The following is a 13316-nucleotide window of genomic DNA, read 5'->3' on the forward strand; positions in this document are numbered from 1 at the left end:
AATCAAGTATCCAAAGAGTATCAATGCACCGACCCTCAAATGGATGCATATGTCCGCGAAGTACGGCGCATGGAACGCCACTTCGACGGAATCGAGCTCCGGCACGTGCCCCGGCGCGACAACATGCTCGCTGATGAGCTGTCGCGTGTTGCGTCGGCGCGAGCCCCACTTCCCCCGGGGACCTTTGAAGAAAGGCTTGTCCAACCATCAGCACGACCGAACCCCTCGAGGGGCTCCAACGACATACCCTCCGCCCCGACTCCTGCCGACCCGCGCCCCCCGGAGCCCGAGGGGGTCGACCCCGACCCTCCTCCGCGCCCCCCGGAGCCCGAGGGGGTCGACCCCGACCCCCCTCGCCAAGTCGCATGGATGACTGACATCCGGGCGTATCTCGACGGCAATACTCATCCTGAGGACCGCGCAGAAGCTGAAAAGCTTGCGCGCATCTCTAAGCGGTACGTCCTCGTAGAAGGGACCCTCTACCGGCGTGCCGCCAACGGGATACTCTTGAAGTGTGTTTCTCGAGAGCAGGGCATCGAGCTCATAGCCGACACCCATCAGGGCGAGTGCGGGGCCCATCCGGCCTCACGAACTTTAGTCGGGAAAGCCTTCCGTCAAGGCTTTTATTGGCCGACTGCATTACAAGATGCCCAAGAATGGGTCCGGCGGTGTAAAGCGTGCCAGTTCCACGCCAAGCAGAACCACCAGCCGGCCCAAGCCTTGCAGGTCATCCCCCTCTCTTGGCCTTTTGCGGTCTGGGGGCTAGACATCCTTGGACCTTTCAAAGCGGCTCGAGGCGGGTATCAGCACCTGTACGTCGCCATCGACAAGTTCACCAAGTGGCCCGAGGCTTACCCTGTCGTCAAGATCGACAAGCATTCTGCCCTCAAATTCATCAGGGGCATCACCTCTCGGTTCGGAGTGCCCAACCGCATTATCACAGATAACGGCACCCAGTTCACCAGTGAGCTGTTCGGCGATTACTGTGACAACATGGGCATCAAGTTATGCTTTGCCTCGCCCGCCCACCCCAAGAGCAACGGCCAAGTCGAGCGAGCCAATGCCGAAATCCTCAAAGGCCTAAAAACCAAGACATACAACGTCTTGAAGAGGCACGGGGATTCATGGCTCGAGGAGTTGCCCGCCGTGTTGTGGGCAAATCGGACCACCCCAAGCCGCGCCACCGGGGAAACGCCGTTTTTTCTGGTGTACGGCGCCGAAGCGGTCCTACCCTCCGAGCTCTCCCTGGGATCGCCTCGCGTCGCACTGTACAGCGAGACCAACCAGGATGACCTTCGCCGCGATGATCTCGATTATCTTGAGGAACGGAGAAGGCGAGCGGCCTTGCGTGCCGCCCGCTACCAGCAGAGCCTGCGACGCTACCATCAGCGTAACGTCCGGGCCCGATCACTGCAAATTGGCGACCTCGTCCTACGCCGCGTTCAGTCGCGCCTAGGGCTGAGCAAGCTTTCGCCAATGTGGGAAGGCCCATACAAAGTGATCGGCGTGCCCCGGCCAGGCTCCGTTCGGTTAATGTAACGCCCCGATTTTCGTTCGGGATTAAAAATCATTAATAATACATTTTCTAGAAATTAAATAAAAGATAAATCAATTTAATCAAGTGAAATAATGGGAGAATTAAAATTTTCCCTTAAAAATCATTGGCCGGGAATATTTTGTAATATTCTTTGTGCCCTAATGTACTCTCCGGAATTTTCCGTGAATTTTCGGAGCTCGAGAAATAGTTTTAGAGTCACAAAGTTCATTAAACTAATTTAAATAAAAAGAAAACAAATAAATTTCCCCCTTCCTCTCTTTGGGCCATTTTCGGCCCAAGTCTTCTTTCCTCTCCCGCGGCCCGCGCGCCTTCTCCCCTCTCTCTTGGCCCGCTCGCAAAAGTCTGTTTTGCGTCCCTCCTTCTCTCCCTTCGCCGACAGGTGGGACCAGCGGTCCCACCCGTCAGCTCCTCCTCCTACCTCTCGCCGGCCGACCCCAACCGCCATTGCCGTCCACGTCGCCGCAAAATCCGGCGCCCTCCCGCACCCGAGCTCGCATCCAACCACGTGGACACAACCCCCTCCACGTCCTCCACCTTTTCCCCCACTCACCCCGCAAGAAACGGCGCCGGTTTGACCTCCCCACGAGCTCCACTTCACCTCCCCACTCCGCCGGCCGTTGCCGCCCGTCCGGCCACGATTTCTCCTCCCCGAGCCCATAAAAAGCATCCCCGTGCTCCCCTCGTCCGTTTCCCCATTTTTCCCGAGCCCGGCATACTCTCCCTCGCTCTCCCCACGCCGCACCCACGCGCTGCCACACTCCGGCGAGCTCCGGTCGCCGTTTCCCGCCGCCACAGCCGTCGCCGCGCCGAGCCACCGCCACCGCCAGCTTCGCCACCGCAAGGGGAAGTCCGGCCGCCTCTTATTTCCCCCTCTCCACCCCTCGAGCACCACTCCCACCGCACACCCGAGGCCGCCGCCCCTTTCACCGCCTCCAGCCGCGTCGCGCCGCCGCTTCGGTCGACGTCGACTCGCGCCGTTGCCTCCCTCAGCTCCGCAAGGACGAGGAGGACCTCGGCCGCCGCCCCTCTTCGCCGGAAATCCGCCGGAGCTCCTCCTTCCTCGGTCGCCGGTGAGCTCTACCTCTTGTCATCGCCATCGGTCTTCGTTTCCAGTCACCCCGCATCGGTCCTCCTCTCCCTAACTCCCTCTTCTCCTTCGGAAGGTCAAGGGCGACCCCGTCCGCCCTCCGTCCTCGCAAGCCGCCATTGGGCAATCGTCGTCGCCGTCCTCTTCCTCCGCGTCGGCCGCCGCTTCCGGTGAGGATCTCTCCTCCCTTCCTTTTTTTCCGGTCCCCTTTCTTGCCGACCGCCGCCTCTTGGGGTGCGTCGCCGTCCCCGTGCGCGCCGCTGTCCTCCGGCCACCCGCCGCCGTTCCACGTCGCCGGCTGCTGCAGCCGGTTGCCGCCTCCCCCTTGCCCCCTTGCCGCCTCCCCCTTGCCGCCGCCGCGCCATGTCTCGGCCGAGCCGGCTTCATGCCGTGCCCGTGCCCCAGCCGCGCCGCCTCGTGGCCGTCCGATCGGCTTTGGGCCGATCCGGGCCGTCGGATCCCGTGGACCGGCGGTGGACCGCCTCGGTGGTCCCGGTCCACGGTGGACCGGCGCCTTTGTGCCGCTGACCGGTGGGGCCCGCTTGCCGGCGCCGCCCCTCCCCTTTGATGACCTCAGCACAGCCTTTTCCTTTGAGAAAATAAATAATAATTGCGCAATAATTCGTGAATAATTCTAGAAATTCATTAAAATGGCTCAAAACCTTCTAAAATTCATATCTAATTCATTCGAACTCCGAATTGAGCCATTCAACTTGCAAAATTCATCTAAAATTGAGCTCTACATGTTTGTTTACTTTTTATGTACTATTTCCTTGGTTTTTATTAGAGTTTTTCCTCGTTTTGCGTGCCAGCGTGTAGAATCCGTTGTTTCGGAAGTCTGCGGTCGCAAGGAAAAGAGTTCGGAAGATTGTTTTGAAGAAGCAAGGCAAGTCACACATTCCCCTTGAGCATGTTGATCCCAATTTATAAATGTTTTACCGTTTACAAATAAATATGCATGTTTTGCTAATTACATGGGATCTGGGTATTACCTATCTGCTCGCTTGTGCCATGTTTACTTGATATCTGTTCTTTGTCAACCTTGGGTAATGAATCGACTAGCTCAGGTTACTTATGTGACCTAGCTAGAACTATATGCTTAGCCATGCTTAATTACTACTAGCTCAGTTGATGGGATAATTACAGTATTAGACCTTTTAGTATCAGAATGAGCTGCGTGCTCGAGACATCTGGCCATGCTTCATGGTCGTAATTATCCAACTAAAATGCAACTGAATGGTGGGCTGTGGGTGCATGGTTTTGCTAGACGTGCCCATGGCGATTAAGGACCGGTTCGCGGGATGCCCTGGAAGAACTTATCGTACTTACCACAAGCCAGCGTGGGCAACGGCTGGGCTTGTAGTGTAGCTTTTCTCTAGCCGACGTACCCAGGCGAGGGTGGGCGTGATGGAGTTGGGTCGGCCGGGGTGTCCGGTTGATCGGCTTCCGGATTCACCGCGGCACGAAAGGGGGGCTGCCCGTTGCCTGCTGGGGACGGGGGCGAACCCTAAGGTGTGGTGCGATCGGTTAGAGGGGGTTATGCGAAGGGTCCTGTCACGGCCTCTTTCCGGTATGTCGTGGTGGCATGTCGGCGCACGGAAACGTGTCGTGGGGCTGTGTCTTGTGGGTACAGTTGTACACCTCTGATCAGAGTAAAACTATTCGAATAGCCGTGCCCGCGGTTATGGGCGGTCGACCAGATTCACCGTGATTAGTCCCATCTTAATAAATCGACCCAATACACTGTAGTCCAGGTGGGTTGGTTGGGCCTGTTCAACGTGGTGTAGCGTTGATCAGTGGAGATTTAATGTTACTTTAATTACTCAACTGTTTTACTGTTTTGCTCAATAAAATGTTTTACAACCGCCTTTATGCAAATAGCCACAAACCGTCCTTGTGTTCCCCTTGCACGTCTGCATCGTTGGTGTGGCTTGCTGAGTATGGTGGTTGTACTCAGCCTTGCTATTATTCCCCCTTTTCAGAAGTGTAGTGCTTCTGAGCTGAAGACGAAGTTAGAGGACCAAGGCTCAGACCCCAGTTGAGTTTTGCCTGTGGAGTGGAGCTGAAGCCCCGCTAGGATCGCCTTTTTCCGCTGCTGCTGCTTTTGTTTCGGTGTGAGGACTAAGTGCCTCTTCTGTAAGTATTTTACGCTTTATTTACGTTTGGAACTGTATATTACTTGTCGTTTTGTGTACCCTGGCTGGTCCTGGACAGGGATTTAATACACAAAATAGTCTGGAAATTTGGGCTAAATTTCTGGGCGTGACAAAGTGGTATCAGAGCCAGGTTGACTGTAGGTTGAGCCAAACGGTCAAACCCTAAGGACAAGCTTTCTGAAAACCCTATTTGAAAAATGTCTCCCCTCGCCCTTCGGCTTTTCTTTGCGAAACAGTTTTTCAAAATTCTCCTCCCTGTCCCTCCAATTCTTATAGTTGTTAAAACGTGGAGGATAAACCGTCAGCTTTGTGTCTGTTCGGGAGTCAAGTCAAGTCAAGCCTCAAGCTTCGTGCAAGGAGCGAGAAGATCAGTTCAGAGTCGTCGTTCTGCGAAGATCAAGTGGAGTTTTCTCGGAGATGACCTAAACCCAATCTTTCCCAGAAGAGTAGTTCCGTTAGCTTTCTAGATCGTGTGTTGTTTGCTTGTGTGTAGGGGTATGGTTTGCATCATTGGTGGGGATGCGACCATACTAGGTTGTTTGCTTAAGCAACTTAAACCATAAAAATCTACTCACAACAGATCAATAGGCAAGTGGTTTAGTACCTTATCTTTAGCAACCCCTCTCTTCCACCTCTCTTCCGTTCTGGCGGCAGATGGTCAGTGTCAGAGAGAAGAGCAACGACGGTGTATTAAAGCCACAGATCAATGGTTTAGTTGAAAGCTGCAAGGTGCCCCAATGCCAGATGAACCCTGCTCATGATCAACTTTTGGTGTCCAAGATCAGAAGATGGGTGTATTCGATGTGGGAGATGCAGGTTCGATACCTGGTCAAATGTAGCGGAAATAACTCCAACAGTAGTGTGTTGCAGTCAGAGTCAGTGGATCAGTTCAAGACAACAAGCTACCAGCTGAGTCAGAGCACCTTGCTCTGGTTAGCCAAGATTGGAAGATGGATGTGCCAGATATTGATGTAGCAACCGCAGAGTCCGATGCAGCAGATGCAACAACAGTGTCTCCAACAACATGCACAAGCCTAGATGCAAGCTGGAATTAGGATCAGAGCCAAAGCCAGTTTGTTTTCAAAGAGGAAGCACCTGCAACCTCAGACAGTACGCCACCAAGTCTTCAGCAGACCAGCACAGCTAAGTCACCACCAATCCCAGAGGCAACAAATGCTACCTACAGTGGTTATGGTTTTCAAGAGCAGTTTTTGCAAAGTGTCCAACTATCCATGGAAGATGTACGACAGGGCACCTCTCAGAGGGTTGTTCCACAGTAAGGCGTCAGCGTCATCACATCAAGAGCTTTGTTAGTGACACCCCAACTCCTCAAGTTGTGTCAGTTCCAATGCAGAGTCGGTCAGTTCAGTTTTGAGGAATCAACTATGCAACTCGACACCGAAGTCAAGCTAGAAGCAGGACAGTCATGCCAGTAGTTAGAACTTATGGGAAAGTTAGTCAAGAGTCAATGTGTCCATGAGCTAAATGAGAGTCACCTTTATGTGGAATTTCCTATCATCAACTAAGGCTTAAGTTCCAAATCTTGTCGGGATGAAAGTGCATCGCCATTGCTTCAATTTGATGGACCGATGAAGTTTCAGTCTTCAAAGTCAGGGCATCTGTAAATCCGAGAAATGTTGGTCATTTTTTCAAGGACAACAGTTCAAAGGTTCTCAGTCAGGCGAAAGTAAGACTACCCACTGTAAGGGGGGTAGGTCTCACAGATGAGTTTTGGCTAACCTCGTTGCCGTTTCAGTTGTAGGTTCAACCCGGTGCGGCAAATTGGTTCGTAATTAAAGGAGTCAGTTGCGAACCATTAGCAGAGTCACCCCAATCTCAGGTCGACAGGTTCGATTCTAAGGTACACCTGTGAAGCATGTCAACAGTTCAGCTTAGAGAAGCAACAGCGAGGACAGTTGTAGTACAGACGAAAGACAGGTCAAGCAGGTTTTCCTGGAATTACTTGTCATTTGAGTTGGGACCAGTCCAAGCGGACATAGGGTAAATGATTTACAAATGCCAGATTCCATTTTCATCCTCTTATAGCCAGCGTGGTGAATTCTCAGGTTACCAAAATTGCCAATCTCAACAGTTCAGTCCAAGATAAGTAAGTTTCAGGAGCATCCACAGTTCTGGCCTAGGTCAGTTCAAGCATAACCAGTCGGTCCAGTTTTGGCAAAACAAAGGAACAGAAAGGTTGAATCCAGCCAGTTCAATCGTGCAGGTTTGATCAACCAGTCAATCAATCAGTTCGAAGCAGAATGTGGCAGTTCAATGTGCAGATCAGTCAAACCGCCCACCAGCACCAGCTTTCTTTCTAGCCATCCCAGAATCTCGGGACGAGATTCCTGTAAGGGGGGTAGATTTGTAACGCCCCGATTTTCGTTCGGGATTAAAAATCATTAATAATACATTTTCTAGAAATTAAATAAAAGATAAATCAATTTAATCAAGTGAAATAATGGGAGAATTAAAATTTTCCCTTAAAAATCATTGGCCGGGAATATTTTGTAATATTCTTTGTGCCCTAATGTACTCTCCGGAATTTTCCGTGAATTTTCGGAGCTCGAGAAATAGTTTTAAAGTCACAAAGTTCATTAAACTAATTTAAATAAAAAGAAAACAAATAAATTTCCCCCTTCCTCTCTTTGGGCCATTTTCGGCCCAAGTCTTCTTTCCTCTCCCGCGGCCCGCGCGCCTTCTCCCCTCTCTCTTGGCCCGCTCGCAAAAGTCTATTTTGCGTCCCTCCTTCTCTCCCTTCGCCGACAGGTGGGACCAGCGGTCCCACCCGTCAGCTCCTCCTCCTACCTCTCGCCGGCCGACCCCAACCGCCATTGCCGTCCACGTCGCCGCAAAATCCGGCGCCCTCCCGCACCCGAGCTCACATCCAACCACGTGGACACAACCCCCTCCACGTCCTCCACCTTTTCCCCCACTCACCCCGCAAGAAACAGCGCCGGTTTGACCTCCCCACGAGCTCCACTTCACCTCCCCACTCCGCCGGCCGTTGCCGCTCGTCCGGCCACGATTTCTCCTCCCCGAGCCCATAAAAAGCATCCCCGTGCTCCCCTCGTCCGTTTCCCCATTTTTCCCGAGCCCGGCATACTCTCCCTCGCTCTCCCCACGCCGCACCCACGCGCTGCCACACTCCGGCGAGCTCCGGTCGCCGTTTCCCGCCGCCACAGCCGTCGCCGCGCCGAGCACCACCACCGCCAGCTTCGCCACCGCAAGGGGAAGTCCGGCCGCCTCTTATTTCCCCCTCTCCACCCCTCGAGCACCACTCCCACCGCACACCCGAGGCCGCCGCCCCTTTCACCGCCTCCAGCCGCGTCGCGCCGCCGCTTCGGTCGACGTCGACTCGCGCCGTTGCCTCCCTCAGCTCCGCAAGGACGAGGAGGACCTCGGCCGCCACCCCTCTTCGCCGGAAATCCGCCGGAGCTCCTCCTTCCTCGGTCGCCGGTGAGCTCTACCTCTTGTCATCGCCATCGGTCTTCGTTTCCAGTCACCCCGCATCGGTCCTCCTCTCCCTAACTCCCTCTTCTCTCTTCGGAAGGTCAAGGGCGACCCCGTCCGCCCTCCGTCCTCGCAAGCCGCCATTGGGCAATCGTCGTCGCCGTCCTCTTCCTCCGCGTCGGCCGCCGCTTCCGGTGAGGATCTCTCCTCCCTTCCTTTTTTTCCGGTCCCCTTTCTTGCCGACCGCCGCCTCTTGGGGTGCGTCGCCGTCCCCGTGCGCGCCGCTGTCCTCCGGCCACCCGCCGCCGTTCCACGTCGCCGGCTGCTGCAGCCGGTTGCCGCCTCCCCCTTGCCGCCTCCCCCTTGCCGCCGCCGCGCCATGTCTCGGCCGAGCCGGCTTCATGCCGTGCCCGTGCCCCAGCCGCGCCGCCTCGTGGCCGTCCGATCGGCTTTGGGCCGATCCGGGCCGTCGGATCCCGTGGACCGGCGGTGGACCGCCTCGGTGGTCCCGGTCCACGGTGGACCGGCGCCTTTGTGCCGCTGACCGGTGGGGCCCGCTTGCCGGCGCCGCCCCTCCCCTTTGATGACGTCAGCACAGCCTTTTCCTTTGAGAAAATAAATAATAATTGCGCAATAATTCGTGAATAATTCTAGAAATTCATTAAAATGGCTCAAAACCTTCTAAAATTCATATCTAATTCATTCGAACTCCGAATTGAGCCATTCAACTTGCAAAATTCATCTAAAATTGAGCTCTACATGTTTGTTTACTTTTTATGTACTGTTTCCTTGGTTTTTATTAGAGTTTTTCCTCGTTTTGCGTGCCAGCGTGTAGAATCCGTTGTTTCGGAAGTCTGCGGTCGCAAGGAAAAGAGTTCGGAAGATTGTTTTGAAGAAGCAAGGCAAGTCACACATTCCCCTTGAGCATGTTGATCCCAATTTATAAATGTTTTACCGTTTACAAATAAATATGCATGTTTTGCTAATTACATGGGATCTGGGTATTACCTATCTGCTCGCTTGTGCCATGTTTACTTGATATCTGTTCTTTGTCAACCTTGGGTAATGAATCGACTAGCTCAGGTTACTTATGTGACCTAGCTAGAACTATATGCTTAGCCATGCTTAATTACTACTAGCTCAGTTGATGGGATAATTACAGTATTAGACCTTTTAGTATCAGAATGAGCTGCGTGCTCGAGACATCTGGCCATGCTTCATGGTCGTAATTATCCAACTAAAATGCAACTGAATGGTGGGCTGTGGGTGCATGGTTTTGCTAGACGTGCCCATGGCGATTAAGGACCGGTTCGCGGGATGCCCTGGAAGAACTTATCGTACTTACCACAAGCCAGCGTGGGCAACGGCTGGGCTTGTAGTGTAGCTTTTCTCTAGCCGACGTACCCAGGCGAGGGTGGGCGTGATGGAGTTGGGTCGGCCGGGGTGTCCGGTTGATCGGCTTCCGGATTCACCGCGGCACGAAAGGGGGGCTGCCCGTTGCCTGCTGGGGACGGGGGCGAACCCTAAGGTGTGGTGCGATCGGTTAGAGGGGGTTATGCGAAGGGTCCTGTCACGGCCTCTTTCCGGTATGTCGTGGTGGCATGTCGGCGCACGGAAACGTGTCGTGGGGCTGTGTTTTGTGGGTACAGTTGTACACCTCTGATCAGAGTAAAACTATTCGAATAGCCGTGCCCGCGGTTATGGGCGGTCGACCAGATTCACCGTGATTAGTCCCATCTTAATAAATCGACCCAATACACTGTAGTCCAGGTGGGTTGGTTGGGCCTGTTCAACGTGGTGTAGCGTTGATCAGTGGAGATTTAATGTTACTTTAATTACTCAACTGTTTTACTGTTTTGCTCAATAAAATGTTTTACAACCGCCTTTATGCAAATAGCCACAAACCGTCCTTGTGTTCCCCTTGCACGTCTGCATCGTTGGTGTGGCTTGCTGAGTACGGTGGTTGTACTCAGCCTTGCTATTATTCCCCCTTTTCAGAAGTGTAGTGCTTCTGAGCTGAAGACGAAGTTAGAGGACCAAGGCTCAGACCCCAGTTGAGTTTTGCCTGTGGAGTGGAGCTGAAGCCCCGCTAGGATCGCCTTTTTCCGCTGCTGCTGCTTTTGTTTCGGTGTGAGGACTAAGTGCCTCTTCTGTAAGTATTTTACGCTTTATTTACGTTTGGAACTGTATATTATTTGTCGTTTTGTGTACCCTGGCTGGTCCTGGACAGGGATTTAATACACAAAATAGTCTGGAAATTTGGGCTAAATTTCTGGGCGTGACAGTTAACCACGGAGGACGGCACAGAATTGCCTAACCCCTGGAATATCGAACACCTCCATCGCTTCTATCCATAATATCGAGACTTTTTTGCTTTCTTGGAGCTCGGGCCAGCCCCCGCACAACCCCTCGGTTTGTGCGCGCCTGGCCGGGGGCTACCACTGTGTATCCTTTTTTCCTCTTACAAGCAATGAATTCTTGTGTACTTTTACCCAAAGACCGTTTCTTTTTTCCCTTCCTCTGGCTTGTCCTGGTTTAAGGGGTAATCTGCGTTTGCTCTGAATCCTAAGTGCTGTGAGGCGGCCTAGAAACCCCGAAAGGGAGCACGAACGCGGGCCGTGCCCTGGGTTGCGCCGAACCCCGGAGGATCGGAAGGGCCTACACACGGCCGTCCCCGACCCCCGGTCGACGCGGCCTCGGTCTGGCCAGTCCCGCTAGGCGGCTCCCTCGGAGCGGTGGGTTTGTCCATCACCACTTAGGTGCCCTGGACCAAACGCGGATTCACCATCTCGCTAGAACAAGCCCGAGGGGGGGTGGGGTCAAAGCGGCGTCTCGATCACGGACTGATTATCCCCTTTTTCCCTTGTTTTTTGTTTGTTGTTCTCTCTGTTTCAAAGACATTCAGTGGAAGGAGCAATGAATAGAAGAAGCGAAAGGGGAAAAGGAGCTAAGCAAGTTTCAATTGCAAAACAAGGCAGGATGGCACGACGGCCTAAATACAAGAGGTGCCCGCTACGGGCGCACAACAAGAGGGAATTGAAGGCGCGGATAGTCACGGGGTGCCCGGCCCTCCGAGGCCGGCGCCGCTGACGATGTCGTCCTAGTCTTCGTCGCTATCGTCACCCCCGCTCCCGCTTTCTTCGTCCGAGGCGAGCCCGGAGGTGAAGCGGGGGGCCGATCCCTCGAAGCCCGAGAAAATCGCGTCGGCTGCCTCCCGAACTTGCTCCCGGGCCCTCGCTTCAGTTCCTGGGGGAAAATCTTCAAGTGCGCACCACGGCATGAAGTCGGGGTCGCGCGCTTGGTGGCTTGCAAGAACCAGCTCCACCGCGGCCCGTGCCAAAGAAGCTGACGAGGACTTTATGGTCTCGCCGACCTCCTCTTCCAGTCTCTCCAGGCCCGCCGCTAGCCCGTCCAACCGGAACGCGAGCGCTGGTTGTGTGGGCGGAAGTTGGCTATGCTGGCGCATGGGAACGCCGACTCGGCGCGCCGCGCGCTCCAGCCGAGCGACGGCGTCGGAGAGCTGCCCGGGCCCGAGTTCGTTGGTGAGGCGAAGGGCCGCGATCTCCCCAGCCTGATCTTGCACCAGGCGCCCCAGGTCGGCAAGGGTACTCTGAGCCTTAGCGAGCTCGCTCGCCAACCCCGCGCCGCCGGGCGGCCCGCCGGCTGCCAGGTGCTTCTCCCGGGCCTCCAGTTCGGAAGCCCTCGCCGCTATCGCCGCGCGCTCAGCGCAAGCGCTCTCCAGATGCCGGGCCTCGCGCCCAGCAGCAGCCTCCTCGCGCTTCGCAAGCTGCTCGCCCAGCCGGCGCAAGGCTACCTCGCGGCGGTTTACCTCGGCTTCGCGCTCGGCGAGTGCGGCGTCCCGTTCCCGGCACGCCTCCTCCCGCAGCCGTAGCTCTTCCGCGCGGCGGCCCGCGGAAGCTTCCGCGGCGAGAGTGATCCGGTCGTGCTCAGCCGCGGCCTCTTCACGAAGGTGAAGGGAGGCCTCCGTTTCCGCCGCCGTTCTCTCATGGGCGGCCAAGGTGGACTCCCGCTGATCCAGCAGGCGTGCTTGCTCCTCCAGCTCCTGGGCCCGCTGCGCCTGTTCCTGGCCGCGCGCGTTTTGTTCGCGCTGGCTCCGATCAAGGACCTCAATCCGCCGACGGATCGTGGCTTCAAACTCCTGCACGGAGCGGGCACGATCGTCCAAGGCCTTGCGTTCAGCCTCGAGTGCCGCAGTCCGGGCCTGCAACGAGGTGTCGGCCTCCGCTGCTCGCCGCTCGTGGGCAGCGGCTGCGTCGAGGGTGCCACGCGCATTCCTGACCCTCTCCGCCAGGTCCTCGGCATGGGCCTCGTACTAAAGGCGAATATCGCCCAGCGCTTCGTCCAGGGCGCTCGAGGCGATCAGCGCCGCCTGCCGCTCCTCCTCCGCCTCCCGCATGACGGAGTCCAGCACCTCCTCGCGCGCCTGGATTTTAGCTAGGTGGGCTTGGTGTTTTTTGCGCCCCACCCTCACCATGTCCTCCACGGCACGGTGCCCCTCGTCGACTCGCGCGCGGTCCGCCACAAGCTGAGCCCATTCGGCATCCAGGGCCGTCCGCTCTTCCGCCAGGGCTTGAACTTGGGTGTTGAGCCCCTCCCGGACAGTGGAGTCGGCGGCGGCGAGCACCTGCAGAAGTGGCTCCATGCTCGCCGGGGATGGGGAAGAAAAGCCCGCGGTTCGCCCCCGGGACGACGGAGTGCTGCTGGACCCCCCGCGAGACGGGGCCTGCTCTCGGCCCCCCTTCTGCGAGGCCAGCCCCGAGGGTGCCCCAAACGCAAGGGGGAGCGGCTGTTCTTTTCGTCCCCCGCTCCCAGTCCTCGGGTGGATTCGGCCTCGGCCTCGGGCTCAGGACCGCCCCCAGCCTCGACCTCAACCTCGGGCCCGGTACGTGTCCTGTGGACCCCACCGCGAGGTTGCGAAGACCCCGTGGCCTTGGATTGGCCAGGCCCGGACCGCTCCGGTTGTGCGGATTTCGTCCTCCGCGAGGGGTCCGACCCCGAGGTCCCCTGAGAAGGAATATCGCTACAAGGGAACCCAGATCGC

The 13316-nt window shown here is 56.0% G+C and overlaps 1 protein-coding gene across 1 annotated transcript; it reads left to right on the top strand.

Moving 5' to 3' along the window:
- Positions 1 to 10422: 10422 nt before the first annotated feature.
- On the top strand, positions 10423 to 13316 carry LOC136354990 (uncharacterized). The gene has a single exon (XM_066306926.1). It carries the CDS (start codon positions 11709 to 11711, stop codon positions 12144 to 12146), a length of 438 nt encoding a protein of 145 aa, XP_066163023.1. The 5' UTR covers positions 10423 to 11708; the 3' UTR covers positions 12147 to 13316.

Source organism: Oryza sativa, chromosome 1 (assembly GCF_034140825.1).
Source record: "Oryza sativa Japonica Group chromosome 1, ASM3414082v1".
Taxonomy (NCBI): Eukaryota; Viridiplantae; Streptophyta; class Magnoliopsida; order Poales; family Poaceae; genus Oryza; species Oryza sativa.